The 15,927-nt window shown below is 37.6% G+C and overlaps 4 protein-coding genes across 5 annotated transcripts; 1 reads left to right on the top strand and 3 right to left on the bottom strand.

The window, feature by feature from the left end:
- Positions 1-178: 178 nt before the first annotated feature.
- LOC127255393 (uncharacterized) lies at positions 179-3,077 on the bottom strand. Of its 2 annotated transcripts, none has more exons than XM_051280903.1 (6): positions 2,913-3,077; positions 1,472-1,678; positions 964-1,032; positions 675-750; positions 533-597; positions 179-450 (listed from the first exon to the last, which is right to left on the bottom strand). In XM_051280903.1, the coding sequence occupies exons 2-6, from the start codon at positions 1,631-1,633 to the stop codon at positions 385-387; spliced, it is 438 nt and encodes a 145-aa protein (XP_051136860.1). In that variant the 5' UTR covers positions 1,634-1,678; positions 2,913-3,077; the 3' UTR covers positions 179-384. The 2 variants fall into 2 exon arrangements, with proteins under 2 accessions (XP_051136860.1, XP_051136861.1); XM_051280904.1 differs by having other exon boundaries at positions 2,952-3,065.
- A 3,099-nt stretch (positions 3,078-6,176) lies between these two features.
- LOC127255932 (IRK-interacting protein) lies at positions 6,177-8,525 on the top strand. Its single transcript, XM_051281718.1, has 2 exons — positions 6,177-6,516; positions 6,595-8,525. The coding sequence occupies exons 1-2, from the start codon at positions 6,433-6,435 to the stop codon at positions 8,110-8,112; spliced, it is 1,602 nt and encodes a 533-aa protein (XP_051137675.1). The 5' UTR covers positions 6,177-6,432; the 3' UTR covers positions 8,113-8,525.
- A 636-nt stretch (positions 8,526-9,161) lies between these two features.
- On the bottom strand, positions 9,162-12,049 carry LOC127256020 (deoxyribodipyrimidine photo-lyase). Its single transcript, XM_051281854.1, has 9 exons — positions 11,656-12,049; positions 11,100-11,440; positions 10,769-11,009; positions 10,472-10,629; positions 10,345-10,381; positions 10,077-10,135; positions 9,912-9,993; positions 9,739-9,810; positions 9,162-9,581 (listed from the first exon to the last, which is right to left on the bottom strand). The coding sequence occupies exons 1-9, from the start codon at positions 11,965-11,967 to the stop codon at positions 9,408-9,410; spliced, it is 1,476 nt and encodes a 491-aa protein (XP_051137811.1). The 5' UTR covers positions 11,968-12,049; the 3' UTR covers positions 9,162-9,407.
- Positions 12,050-12,451: 402 nt separating this feature from the next.
- Positions 12,452-15,914, bottom strand: LOC127255379 (methylsterol monooxygenase 1-1-like). The gene is made up of 5 exons (XM_051280884.1): positions 15,388-15,914; positions 14,746-15,068; positions 12,998-13,145; positions 12,880-12,912; positions 12,452-12,711 (listed from the first exon to the last, which is right to left on the bottom strand). The coding sequence occupies exons 1-5, from the start codon at positions 15,715-15,717 to the stop codon at positions 12,643-12,645; spliced, it is 903 nt and encodes a 300-aa protein (XP_051136841.1). The 5' UTR covers positions 15,718-15,914; the 3' UTR covers positions 12,452-12,642.
- Positions 15,915-15,927: the final 13 nt, after the last annotated feature.

Here is a 15,927-nt window from a genome sequence, read left to right as displayed (position 1 = left end):
TATATATATATACACAGACAATAAGCTCCGTGACTTGAAAATTTAAAAAAAAAAAAAAAAATTAAAAAATTTATATTTAATATGTTTTATGGAAAATATATATATATATGATTTTTTTGAAAAAATTAAATAGTATCAAGATTGTATAAACAAAGCCTTAATATACTAAATTGGATGATGAAATTGAATGTAAGATGACATTCAATCAGAACAGGGCGTAACAATCCAACCACTATTAAAATGTATAAGTTATGTTTGGTAGGGTGGGTACAGAAAACTAATAACAAAAGTAAAAATTGTTAGGCTCAGAACAAATTGTGGCAACAATACAACTCACTGTAAATGTAAATGTAAATGTAAAAATGCATCCGGCACTGGTGCCAATTAGACTTTTGGTTTGGCGTATCCCAAAGCGAAGAGCTTTTGCACTAGAATTTTCTCAGCATTTGCCTGAACACATTATAAAATAACAATGCCAATACTACAATGAATGAAACTAACGAATTTATTGGGGGAGAGAGATAGACCTAACCTCAAGCATGGGGCTCTTTTGTGGTATATTACAAGCAAATATAACGTTGAGGCCAGTCTTCAGAACTGAAATACAAGCCATTTAATCAGAGGTAAATGGCTACCCAATCGTGTAGGACCAAATTTACTTAAGAAAAACAAACCTGCCCGTCGTGCGATACCAGATCCTACATTATCAGAAGCCCCACCAATTAAAGAAGCTACGCCAACAGCATCATTCTGTGCAAGATGACAACTGGTATGAGCATGCCCTTGCACAATATTTGTTCTTGTAATTATAACAACAATGGGAAGTGACGTCTGATAGATACCCCCAAATATTAATCTTCTAAGGCATGTCAGAAAGTAGTCAACACATGGAGTTGAGAATGGAATGATCTTGGAACTTTACATAAAGAACAAACTAAACTATGAAAAATATCTTCGACTTACTACTCGTGTAGGTGCTGCTGCATATATATGTCCAAGCTTTAAGGAGTTGCAACCAACCCATGCATAAATCTACACTGAGAAAATGAACATTTAACTTGTGACATGGTAAATAGAACATTTACCAACACCAACGCTTGCAAGACCCTCATAAATATTCCATTTTAATTCATAAATAAAAAACGATCAAAACTTTCATGTACATTATAGGAACAAGTGAGCTTGTTAGCCACCTGAGGCCTTTAGATCCCAAAAAAAATCACATACCCAGCATTGCACTTTGAGAAGACAAACAATAAAAACGCGAATAATAACACGAAAAACATACCACATATTAGTGCGTTTGAAATTTCATAGGAGAACAAATGACACCACTCAACAAATTATAAACAAGAAAAAAGAATAGAATGAACAAAATAATTTTGCACAACCAAAATTCGTATAGAAACCATCAATACTAAACATGGAATATTAGTCAAAAAAGAAACCCAAGAAGAAAACTTCCACACACCTGTTTGTGAAGTCGAATAATTTGAAAATGAAGGGTAACATCGTCAGATACATGGGAAAAATTTGTAATTTGGAATCCGCAACTGTCTTCTCCAGTCTTTTCTCCAGTACACAGTTCCATCACTCTTGGACTTACAGTTTCAGTACTATTATTGTCCATCATATTTTATTATCCATATAAACAGCAGCTTAACCAAATCAGTTGAAGCTGCACGTCATAAGCCAAAAAATCATCTCATGAATTGAAACCAACTTAATCAAACAGGAAATTAAGTACAAAAAATACAATCATAGTTCAAAACTCAACAATTACCAGCCCCAAAATTCATGTACAATACACTGCTAATCATCACAGAAGGAATCATCTTATACAACTATACTACACCACTAATTGAGAGGACAATGACAATATTTACCCGATCGAGATAGTTCAACTACAGGCTATTAAAATAAATGTCAAGTGTCAACAACTTATTCTAGGAAGTAGACCCCAAAGTGGTTTGGAGATATACGATATAAATATGTAGTGGTTCCAGAACTCCTACTCTCCTAGACTAACAATTTTGTGTGTATTTTTTTAACTTAAGACACTTGTCTTATATGGAATTCAAAGCAACTTCATAATTGTTACTTTCAAGTATTCTCATAATTCCTTAATGCGAATCTCCATACTCACCACCCAGACCCCTTAAATGTTACCCTTCCTCCACAATTCTGCTCTTTAATCACACTATTCCCCTCTTCGCCCTTTTTTCTTAACTATTTATTCGCCTAGTTGCACCAATAGCATTCTAGAGCAATATAAATTCAAAATAATGAATTACTTTAATTCAATCATAAGTTCATGAAAGACGATTTTTTTTTATTGTCATTTGAAAGAACAAAAATAAAAAGGATCTAGCTCAAAGTTGGAATGGTGGGAACAGACAAGAAACTCAAGAATTGCAATAAAATAATTTACAGCTACCATGTAGAATTTTAAATTGCAAGAAAAATATTCACACTAATCCGTGAACTAAACTTAAAACTCCAAACAACTCTTAGTTCCACTAGCTATTTGCACTGAAAAAGCAATCACGCGGAGTCAGCCTAATATTTCAAATATAACAATGGCAATAACATCATTATTCTTCGCAAATAACATAGGTTGTGGATTCATCGGTGGAGGGCAACGATAATAAAGAAAGAGAGAAGTTAGCCATTGGATTTAATCCCCAAACTGAGACCACATTTCAAACCTGCATCCTTAAATTTGCGTGCAAATTTTCTAGTTATGAACCGAAAAAATATCTGGCAATCGTATCAGAACCAAACAAATCCGCTGACCGAAATATATATGCTATTTAATAATAAAATTCAATTGATCCTAAAAAATCAAAGATATTCTTCAAAAATCTACAAAACCTCCGAACAAGCATATTTAGTAGAAAAAATAAACTTACAAAGCCGTAGAAAAAGTGGACGTCAAGACGACAGACGACCTGATCGACGAAGGCGAAGCCTGAGAAAAATACACAACGAAGGGGAATAATGGTGAAAGCCGGGTACAGAGCACCAACACGAACGGGCGGTGAGACATGAATCAACCGAGGCGATCGAGGGTTGAGGGGTGACTTGCCCATTACTTTCAAACCGCCGATCCAGACCGGCGGCGGTTCGGTTCGAATCTGAACCCTGAACCGTCAGAAAGGGAGTTAAGAGAAATAATGTAAAGGGTGTGTAATGAGTGTTTGCTGTAAATAACACAACTGTGTGCGGTTTAAATCAAATTTCATGTCGTATCCATTTGAATTAATTTTGTAACTGTAAAATCAAAATTGATATTAAAACTAATTGTTTTTTATTTTAATATGATTAATTTTAATTTGAACGAGGAATATAATAAATCGAAACTATAATATGATTAAAAGAAATATTTTTTGTCAATTTTTGTTAAATTTTTACAATTTGAACTATGTATTTTTTAAAAAATATATATATATATTATAAAATATGTTATCAAATATTATTTTAATACTAAATTTCTATCAAACTCAAGCAAAATAAACACGCAATTTTAGTTTAATGTTTGGATAAATGAGCAAATCTAAAATATAGGAGTCTCTCTGTCTACAACTCCATTTGGGCCTCGACGAGGGATTTGGGCAAGTGATAACTGGACTACAATTTGTGGCTCAATAGTATTCGACAAGGCTAGTATTAATATATGTACACATAATTTTCTTCAAATGTTAAATTTAATAATAAAGAGATTGAAGAAGGAGGAGGAGAAGGACATGATCTCGTGATGCTCACTAAAATTTTGTCCACACCATTTAAAGAACAGCACTACCCCATGCTGTTATCATTTATTATGTTCACAATCACACCCAACTGCATGAAAACAAATATAATACATTAAATTGTATATATCAATGGGGAAAATTAATGTTTTCAGATTACTTGAAGATTTTGCTTGAGTTTAAGCTTATGCCATAATTTATTTATTTTTTAAATAAAGAATATGATATTGTAAATGCATTGAGTGTCTGTGACTGTGACTGTGACTGTGCCGCTGTTATCATTCATTGTACAGGAACTGTAATAATTTTTAAATGTGTACACAGTCGTATACAACGACTTGCAGCTAGAATTTATTCTGGACATTGTGAAAATGTGGAAAATAAAAAGAGCATTTAATTGCAACGAATGTTTATTTATAGTGTGGTCCTATTTTGTAGCTAATATTCTTTAGCAAAATTGAATTTTTGTCCTATTAATATCTTCGATATAATGCCAATCACACCATTAATATATAATTCCATACAATAAACACACATTTGTGCGTAGTAATAACGGACCATGTCCACATTTTAAAAAATAATCTATTAATTTACATACAAACATATGACTATTAAATATGTCATCAATATCATCGTGCATACAAATCAATTTACAAAATAAAATAGTTGAAATTCAGCCCAAAAATAGCGAATATAAAACACAATTTGAGTGAGAGAGAGAGAGAGAGAGACGCAGGCACTGGGAGGGACAGTCGTGGGCTTCGTGACAAACGAGACATATATGCAATAAATAAGGTTGTTATAAGTCATAAATGTCGCAACCATGACTTATCAGAACCACACTACTTTACGACGTCGTTTTACCGACTTCCATGCACGAATACACTGGTACTGTTTTAGTCCTAGTACAGCATCACCCAGCCATGCTTTTCAGTCTTGTATTTATTTTCATGTCAAAACGATGATGCTGTGCTGTACATTCTGTCACTGCAATAAATAGAAATCATCACTTTTTCACTACCATGAATTAAATTGAGCATTGCTTGTCATATAATCCCTACTCTGAAAGTAATTTTCATTACCTTAATGCAACGCCCGCGTCATTGTCTGTTGTTGTCGAGATATTTTAGATATTCAATTTTACATTTAATATATTTATATCTAGATTTAATCGTATCTATAGATTAAATTACTTAGATTTGAATTTATTTTGTATTCTTTATATATTTTGATGATCAATAATACAATCTCATTATTTTCCCCTCAAATTTCTAACATGGTATCAGAACATGGTTTTTTAAAACCAAAACCCTAGTCGTCACCACCGTTGTTCGCTATCCATCGTCCGCCCTTCTCCGGTTGTCATTTCTTTTTTTTTGGGTCGCCGCCTCTGCTTTGGTTCCCTACATCGTGGTGTGGTTGGCTTTGTCATTTTACGACTGTTACCTATTGAATTGTTCGATCTACTTTCTTGATTTGGGCTTTGATTTCGTGATTCACATATTTTTATACGTTTTTTTTTATTATGGAGCATATGGACGTTCATTTATCTATTACTACTATCTTGTCCAGCAATAATTATGATCTTTGAATGCAGTCTATGAAAAGTTTCTTGATTAGTAAAAAGTTACGACGAATTGTCACAGACGATATCAAATCTATAAACAAATATATTATTATGCAGAGATAGAGATAGAGAAAGAGAGATAAAAAGTAATGAATGATAAAAATCCAAAAATGATATTCCGTGCAGAGAGGGGAAAATGGGTGTAGCAATTAATGTTCTGGAGAAATGTAACATGGCCTTCCCTTCCTCCTGCGCTGCCAACTCCTATTGCTGTCAAATATTTATTGCTACCAATTTGCCTGCGTCCATACCCTTAAATTTTTTTGAATAATTTATTTAATTTCGTGGACAATCATGATTTAATAACGGTAATAAAATGCAGATGATTTATTTGCAATTGCAACCGAGTACAATTACGACATAATTACAGCTGCCTTTTAAAATCCTATTAAACAAAATTAAGTGCAATTATTTTTAAGTACCTTCTATAATCAAGCAACGAATTATTCTATTACTAGTACATTATTATTATTATTATTATTATTATTACTACTACTACTACTATTACTACATGGGTCAAACGCTTCGGGGACTTTCCTTTTACACGAGTCGAGTGCATCTCACGGACCAATTACAAATCAGCTAATACTAGCGGGTAAATGCTATCTATCTCCGAGAGTCTCGACTCCAGACAGATCTGAACCGTTGATACTCTGAGGTTCACAAAATGCACGGTTTGGATCAACTTGGCTGTTGGAGTCCGTGGTGCTTGAAACGATTGCTGTCAAGAGGACAACGTTTGATGCTTGTTCAAACGGCGCGTGAGCTCTCTGCATTTAGTGATTGTTCTGCTCTATCGTCTCTGGGTAGATGAAGATCGAATTAATGCTACTTTATATTGCTCTCTTCGCAAACACAAATTGCCGAAGATATCAGCGACGGGAAGCTCAAAAGAAATTCATCGACGGGGAAAGGGAAGGGCAGCATTCAAGATCGTCACGAAACTTAAAAAGAATCGATCTTGGGGTGTTCTTTCGCATTTGTGAAACTATGTGATGAATTCGTGTGCCAGTTCATCCTCTCGTCCTTGAAGCTGGAAAAGGGATTTGGATAATGATGTCTTCTTTGGCGACTTCTTCGTCTTCCTCCTCCACCAAAGCGTCCATCTCCCCTCACAACCCTACCCACTTCACTCCTGTAAGTATTTTCGTGATCCCTGTATGATAACCTGGCATTTAGGGTTTATATTTTGATTTCCTGTTTCATCTGGTTCAGATTGAAGAAGGAAACGAGGAGGAGGAATTCTCGCAAGGAAGAAACAGTTTCAGAGCAACAACGCCGGCAAGTGAATACACGGAGAAACGAGACAGTGATTATTCCAATTACAGGCACCAACCGACGCCATTGCATCCAGATAAAAGCCGGAGCAAAGGATCGTCGAGAAAGCGGCCGGAAAACGACGACGCCACCGGCGTTTCTTGCAACAAGTGCAGACCGAGCAGTCGGGAAAAAATCTCAGTTGTCCCGTTGGAAAACAATGGAGTCCACAGGCTGTCCATGGCGAGTCCGAACGGGATATTTAAGTCGATCCTCTCGTCTATAGCGCATAGGAGAAGCCCCAGGTGCTCATCGGTAGGCAGCGGCGGCGGCGGCGGTGGCGGCTCCGCCGCGTCGAGGGAGGAGCATTGGAAGATTGTGGTGGCCGAGCTCTCGAACAAGCTGATACTGGCCTCGAGAAAGCGGGATGAAGCTATTCTAGAAGCTTCGAAGCTCAAGTATTCCATGGCCGAGCTTGAGAAGAAGCTTAACAAATTGGAAATCTACTGCCATAGTTTGAAATCAGGGCTTGAAATCTGCAGCAACGGCAACAATTCTCAGTACCAGAAACAGCACAAATCTCCTTCCCGTTTGAGTTATCACCGCGTGAATGTAGGGGATCAGAATAAGGTGATTGATCATTTCTTGGTATCAGTTTCTGAGGCGAGATCAACGGTCAGGATTCTGAGCCGGGCCCTGGCACTTCAGCTCCGGCAAATGGGGCCGAAAGTGTGTGATCGAATTTCATCTTTACTGCAGCCATATGATATCAAGATTTCATTTTCAAGAAATCCCAGAGGCTTGCTTTTCTACATGGAGGCTTTGCTAAACAGGGCATTCTACGAAGACTTTGAATCGAGCGGGTTCCAAAAGAGTGCTCCGAATGCAGTGCTGAATCCGATGGATCAATGCGAGGCAAATTTCGCGATGTTTAGTCGGCTACAGGGGTTGACGTGGGAGGAAGTGCTGAACAAGGGGACAAGGCATTTTAGTGAGGAATTCAGCAAGTTCTGCGACAGGAAAATGAGTGAGATAGTGGCTATGTTGGGGTGGAACAAGTCGTGGCCAGAGCCGCTTTTGCAAGCCTTTTTTGGGGCGTCTAAGGCCGTATGGCTAGTGCACCTCTTGGCCAATTCGGTGCATCCGAGCTTGCCTGTTTTTAGGGTCGATAAAGGAGTCGGTTTCGACCCGGTTTACATGGAGGATATGGGAGGAGACAAGGCCAAAATGCTGATTCCGACGATGGTTAGGATCATGGTCACCCCTGGATTCTATGTTTATGACAATGTGGTCAAGTGCAAGGTTCTTTGCAGGTATTACAACAACAATGGTGGCAATATTAGTGACTTGTATGAGAAGGGCTTCACCCCATCTCCTTCCTATCAAACAGGCCATCATATGATAGGTTCACCCTCACCATTGGATGAGCATAGACAATTTTCCTTGGGTAATTCCATCCAACATAGGAAAAATTAATGTTATGTCTTTTACTACTTTTTTTGATGATTGTGTGAATTTAAAAAAATAGTGGATGTGGACTGTGGGTTTGTAGGATCAAGAAACTTGTTGGTTTTGGTGATAATCTAAGAGGGAAAGTAAAAGCTTTGGATTTATGCTCTTGTTTTTATATATCTACTACAAATTGACCCATCAGTTTGGTCAATGTGTTAGGGGTTCTTGCTTTTATCAGTATGTTTCTAGTAATGGGATTGGGTTGTGTATCTTTTGAAGATTGAGACAAAATTCTTGCATATGGAATCTAATAATTATAGCCCTCTGTGAAATGGGCAGTTTTTTGGAGGTTTCATGTGAATGCATGTTCATGGACACAAGTGTATCTCTTTTATTTCCCCTCTGTGTGAAGTAAAAGAATTATTTGTTCTTTTTCATTTATGGGGTCATGATCTAGTGCAGGCACTGTCAATGGGCCTCTAGGGACCATGTTGGGCAATGGAAATACTACTGTTGAATGAAACAAATACAGTACAACTCATTGCTCTTTTGTATGTATAGTCTTGGAAAGCCTTTTGAGGGCAGGTGTTTGTCTTTGCTGATAACTGCTGTATGCTGATTAATTTTGGGATCTTGAATTTGGGAGGTTCCATGTCCAAATCAGTTGGTTTTTAGTTCTTTATCCAGAGGTACTCAATAATTTGACAATTGATAAGAGTTTGTACACTAAGCTTATCAAGTGGGTCCTCAAGGGGCAACAAGAAAAATTGTCCCAACACACAAAAAATAAAATGATAGTTTAAGAGAGATGTGCATTATAAACTTACTTGATTGGGCCACAGATACATTATTCAAAAAGAAAAGATCATACTAGTCCTTTCCTTTTTTTTTCACCTTTTTCTCCTTTCCTGATAAATTTGCATCTTCTCTTCTTTTACATTTTACTTTTAGAAAAAGATTGAAATTGGAATTGAAAGGCATTATTTGAGGAAAAAGGGGAAGTGACTCTCACTTTGTTAAGGTAACCTTTTTAAAGGGGTGCCCTTCGATATTTGCTCAACTATTCATTTATGAAAACGAAACCACTGAGATTTAAATTTAATTCAGTTAAAAAGCACGAGCAGTTTCCAGTTGAAAAGCTACAGATAACTAATTTTCACTTTCTTTCAAGCTGCAACACATAATTTCACTCTCCTAAACATGTGATCCTAACTGTCCTCTGGCTTCTTTTGTCGCAGCAGTCCATAGAGGCAAAAATTACAGCTACAAATTATAACATATGATATTAAGAAACTGCATACAAACCTGAGCAAATAAGGCTAAGTATGCAGTGATTTTGCTTTGTCATTGAGCAAGACTTCTGCTTTCCTCTTCTTGCATTCCCCTACCATCTTCTTTACATATGCAATGTAGCCATCCACGTCGAATTTTCTCTTGCAGCCTGCATAATTCATGTACCGTATTTTTCCAAAAACAGGTCGCTCTTTCCAGCCCTGGATCACTCAAATACTCAATTAACATTGGTGTTAATTTTCTCGACACACAAGTGCACAACCACACACTGGAGACACACACTGAGTTTGATGATAATTTGTTTAGAAATATCTACAAACACTAGATGTGCTATGAGAGATGGACTAGCATAATTACCTGATCATGAATTCCACATATGGACCACATGCATCCAACATAACCATTTGGATCCCTTCCATCTATCTGATACTGCAGACCAAAACGGGAATTTGTATTCAGGCAGCTATTATGCCTATCACAGGAAACCCAAGTAAATTTAATAGAGCACCATTAAGTGAATGACAATGTACCTTATCATTCAGGTATATTGCGATTGCAAGTGCTTCCTCTGGTCCAGTAGTCCATTCAAGAATCTTTTTTGCCCAGTACATCCTGCACTTATATTGTAAGATCTATTTGAAACATGAAATTTCAACAAGAATAACATAGAGAAAATTCATAAAACCAACACTTGCCTCATAAAACCATGCATCTTTCCATGGTGTACCATTTCTAGTTGAGAAGCATTCCAAAGCTGAAAGAAATGAAAGAAGGGGCCATCAGAGAAACAAACATGAATCAGATCTATGGGACATAAACTTAGACGGAAGATTTTAAGGTGCGTATGCACATCAAATGAAGTAGGTGAAGGCACAAAACATTTTCATCTCCAATATCAAGTATCAAAACAATTGTTTTCAATAGATACACCATATTCTTTGGAGAAAAACACTCATTACTTACTGGATCAGCAGTTTGTCCTTTCTCCAACTGCTCTCTCCTGTAAAGGACATAGAATTTCCACAGCAGTTAGCAACCACTGATAAAAGAAGTGCTGGTTTGTAGATGAGAATTGGCAGAAATCACTCACGAGTATATATGTTCACGTTTATCAGAGGCATGGTCCATCAAAGTCTTACGAGCCCACTCCCAAGCACCTAGTAATGAATCATACTGTGGCTGGTAGAAGCAGAAGTTATCAGCAAGTTCTCTGCGGACAATCAGTTCCTCCAAGAAGACATCAACTGCCTTCAACATAGCAGCCACAACAATCATTTTGTCAACTTCAATAACTTGATATACATAAAATAATTGAGACAAAGTAAATGTTGAAAAGAGAAGATGATTAATTGTATAATTAACATCCATTTTGTTTAAGACAACAGACCTGTGGATGTAGTTTTTGAACTTTGTGTGCCTCCAAAGCACATCTCTGTGCTGATATCTGACCAAAGTGCAGATATGGAGAGAGGCCAGAGAGAGCTTTGGGCTTCAATGGATTATTTCTGTCTGTAGGATAATTCTTCAATCTTGCTTTCAAGAATCCATTTTTAGCCCCCATTAGTACCTCCAACGCTGCTTGTTCACCTGATTCACACCATTCAAGTTCTGGAACTTCTGCTCCTTGTCTGGTCATACAGTTTGATATAAACCATTAAGCAGCATAAATGGCAGCACAAGACCAAAGAAAGTTAAATTAACAGGACAGAGCACCTCACCTTACAACACTTTCAATGAGAGTATCCCAATCTATAGAGTTGCTAAAGGAAGGCCATTTTCGTTTGGGAAAATTGAGCTCAGGAAAATCAACCAAGTATTGTGGAAGTGCTTTGTTTATTTTGCTTCTTATTGTCCTGGCACCATATTCCAATTTGTCCGATGCTACCCAAAGGGGCACCACATTGTGTGCATCAACTTCATGAATAGAAACCGATTCATTCACTTTCTTGCAGAGTTCCTCTTTCCACTGGCGAACCTCCCGGAGGGGTGAGAAGTCTGTTACCAAAAGGGAAGCCCCACAGTCTTCCAAAAATTTTGGAATGGTGTCTACAGCTTCCCCCTTTAAAATCAATTCACAAAACACAGAGTCAATAGGGAAATACAACATTATTATTCCGAAAAAATCCTATGAAAAGGGTAAACGTTAAGGCATTGATATGGAATCCAATGTGTCAAAGCAGAACATCGCATAAACCAAGCTATTACGGTTAGTAAAATTCATTTCTAAAATTCAAATTATCACAGAAACTCTAATTGTAAAATTAGGGCTGGTACCTGGAACAAGAAAAAGGGAATCTGTAGAGTAGACCGAAGATCAGAATTCAATTTCTTAAGTCCTCTGAGCATAAACCCTAACTGCCGAGCCTTTGCGCCCTTGAACTGATGGAATAAATTGAACGCTATGGCAACAGGCACTTCCCACTGATTAGCCTGATGCAATGCGTGGATCAAAGCCCAGTTATCTCTCACCCGCTGATCCCTAAACATCCAATACACCACAGGACCCTTTGGCTTAGCCGTACAATTCAAGGCTTGCTTCATCACCCGGATCCTGCCGGGCTGGACAGGTGACACGGAGGAAGCCATTGGCGGTGGCGAGCAGGGGTGGGGGCGTGTTTCTTCGGTGGTGGTGGAATTGGAGGGAAAAGAACGGTTAACAGTTGTGGCTTTGAAAGAGACACGTAAGTATGTTCTCATTGGTCAGAGTCAGACTCTTCCACAAGACAATGACCCGTACCCGTACCCGAACCCAAACTCACCTCCACTCCATTTACATGCATATGAATTTTGGGTTGGATTCGCTGAGCCTGGATATGGGCCTCCCCCATTTGATAAAATTATTACAACAAAGGCACTCCCAAACCTACAACTTGATGCTTTCATCTATTATTATGCAACAATCAATTGTTCTGGAGAACTGGTCATGTGCAATGTGCTGGATGCACTGACCAGTTCTGAGTTGGATGTAATAAAATCGAATGAATGTTCAGGGGATTGGTATTTAATGTTGTGGCCCAGACACATTATTAACTTCCACCATGATCACATTAAATACAAGAAATAATATATGTGCATGAAACACAAATGGCATATAAATCAATGAACTCGTTCCAGAATTGAACATCAAGCCATTGCACGGATATAAACATTGTACAACACAAATCCTAAACTAGAGCATACCCGTGTTCCTTAACCGTAAACGACAGAAGCAGATTTGCTCTCACAAGCATAAGACATTAACTACCAATACCTCTAGATCAACTAGTTGAGCTTCTGGCCTTGTTCGATCTTATTCTTCTCCTCACCATTCGTCTTTACTCCTTCTCGCAGCTGGATGGGCAGGATAAATGTCAACTTTAGTTCTAATTACACAGTACAAGAAATGATCAACTAGAAATAAGCTATCTAGCTTATCATCGCCTAGTTAGATACAACAAAATATGTCGATTCTGTACACATTCAATAGGTCTGTATGACAATGAAAGGAGAATTACTTACCTGCTGGATGAGTTTCTTTTGATAACGGTATCCCTGTTAACAAGAAAAAACTGTGTAAAAACAACATTTCGAGCTGAAATTCAACCAGCTGTGAGAGCAGTACATTAACTTTAATCACCTTGGCTGTGCCATAAATGTAATCACAATATGTGAATATGGATGCAAAATTACTCTGGCTCTGGCCACCAACGTAATGATGGTAATCATGGTAGTCAGGGCCACCATAGAAAGGAACATATTTAGTTGGCGTCCAAGGGAGGTCGTACCTGCAGGAATTACAACTAGTTATCTCTTCAAGAACAAAAGCAACAGAAAAAGAATCATTATAGTTCGAAAACCATAAGCCAAGAACATGATGCTAGAAAGGCTTTCACGAGCCCTTACAATGAATGCAGAAATTGCTTATGAGTGGTTTCAGAACACGCTTTTTACCACCACATTAGATATCTGACGTGAGCCAACTATATAGACAACAATTATGTCAGATTCTACCACCATCATTGAATACCCATTTTGCACTTTCTGAGCACAACCTAAACTTTTAACTGTAATTAAGTACAAAAAATAGACATACCAATAATATTTCAAAAACTCAGTGTAGTAACCAGATCACACATAAAAGCACTTGAAGAATCTGGCTCAGTTCCAATGAATATATTTCTCAATTGATATGTCAATTGAAGAAGCAAGAGAAAAAACTGCTAAATGGTTGAAATGTTTATGTCATTTACTACAGTCCAATCGAAGGAAGTAGGTTAAAACGCATGTAGAAGCCGGTTACACTGCAGAAATGTATAGGCTGCATATTACAGGCACACCTTCTGCACAAAATATAAGCAGAATCTACTAACTTGATGAAATGAATCATCTTTTAATAAATTCAAATTCTAAAAAGCTCTTGGAATTTAGTGTATTTAGGTACAAGACTAAGATTCTTGAAATTACATGTATTATAGTACTTCAGTTCTCCCATTAGGAAATAATCTCTTACCAGCCTTGTGCACTGCTCTCTAATAAGTCAATAATATTGGATATAGTTTTATGTCAATATAATCAGAAGTCTAGCAAATGATAATTTCATTACAATTTTGGTTCCTACTAAATCAACAAAAATAAGTCAATGAAACCAAAATTCATTACGGGAGTGTAAAATTTCTAATTCGAGACAATTTACCTCAAAATGATATTAAATGAAACAGGTCCATAAGATAGTTAAATAAAAATAAATAAACTCAAAGAAGCAATCAAAGATTTAACACTTCCGCCTAACATATCACCATTTGATAAAGACAACTTTTGGACTAAGGATATCCCTACTTTGCCCATGTAGACCATGCGAAAACTACAAGTACCATATGACTATCCACCAGGCCACCTATAGATAATGTGTTTCATAAATACTACGTTAACAGTGTCGGCAAAGAAAATAATTTGGGTGAATAATGAGTTCACAATAATATTACAAGGTATAAATTCAGATATACACCTAAATGTCCAAAGCGATCATGCAATTGAAAAACTATTCTCCTAAAGTAATGGGAAAAAAAAGAAAGAGATGAATAAGAAGGAAAAAGAATATTAGGGGGCTGCAGGATGCCTTCTAATCCTGCTCATCATGCACAAAAGTCAATGTCAGTCCACTATAATCGACCTCGTCCCACAAATGCATCTACTTTCCAGCGTATCTATTGAAATCCTAAAAGAAAACAGTGAAAAGGTGATGACTAACTACCAATGATGAGCCATCATTTGGTCAATTAGCAAAAGCAAGCAAAGAAAATGACATTCAAATCAATCAAACTTGAGACTATCACATAAACTGAATCAAATCAAAGCACGAGCAAATAAGCATGCTAAGTGCATTACCCACTGTGAGTCTCAATAGCCTCAATCTGCCTCAAAGCAATCCACAGCCAAAAGGTAATCATGTGTCCGGGGACCATTGCAGGGCCAAGAAAAGATGGGATCCCGAGGATCAAAATCTCAGCCCAATGTGCATACGGCGCCGCAAACCCAATCGGAGCAGTGTATTCATGATGAACCTTGTGAATTTTCTCATATCCCCACTTGCAATGCAGAAATCTATGGATCCAATAGTTGGTGTAATCCTCCACAATGAAATACACTCCTAATTGCAACAATATTTCCCACAATGAAGGCAGTGGCAGGCTTGTTCGAATTCCTATGAACTTCATTCAACACAACAACAATGTTAATAAGACCCATGATAATTAAGCCCGACGCAAGCTTCATAAATTACAAACACCTTGGGACATAAAAACGACAACTTATCAGAAAGTCCATATAATATTACCATTTATCAAGTAAAGCGCATCCGAAGAAGCATTACAATAAAACTCCGAATTCTTTGTTCGATGAAGTAACTACTCAATTGAATATTTCAACAAGCATGCAACAAGTTCATACCGCATTGAGCGAACAAGGCATGTATATGTCTTCTTCCCCATTTATTAGAAAATCGATTCAATTGAAAATCAAAGGAGTTACCTTAACGGAGGGGTAGGAGATGAGCTGAAGCGGTCCGACCACGAGAAAAAACATGCGCATGACGGATTTGTAGCATCGGATGGTGTCGTAAAGCGAAAGCTTCACTTTTGGCTGAATTTTGTAAGTTGCGACAGACTTATTGAAGAAATATTCAAGAAAGAGATAGTAGAAGGGGAAAAGCGAAAAAATGAGGAAGAGAAAAACGATGTTGTGGCAGTAGAGGAGGTAATCCGACTTGGAGGCGGAATACTTGAACCACAAGTTTTCCGCCGCCGTCAGGGATCTACCAATGGCGGCTTCCGCCTCTTGCACGGTGGCGTAAGGCAACATTGCGGAAGTGGGGTTTGCTCGATGGATGAGTGTCTGTGGGATGGGACTTCGAGTGATGTGTATTTCGTTGGTACTTGTCGGATTAACTGTACTTCTTCGGCATTGTATAAGAATAAAAAATGAAGGAAGAAAAAACTCAGATGATCGAAGCTTGTCCGCTTGTGGCCTTGTGGGAGTGGCGATTGCTGATGAGTGATGGCGACATCTGGC

The sequence above is a fragment of the Andrographis paniculata genome, unplaced genomic scaffold, assembly GCF_009805555.1.
Source record: "Andrographis paniculata isolate CXL003 unplaced genomic scaffold, ASM980555v1 Contig54END, whole genome shotgun sequence".
NCBI lineage: Eukaryota > Viridiplantae > Streptophyta > Magnoliopsida > Lamiales > Acanthaceae > Andrographis > Andrographis paniculata.
Note: the sequence above shows the minus strand (reverse complement) of the source record. Positions and strands in the feature narration are given on the sequence as shown.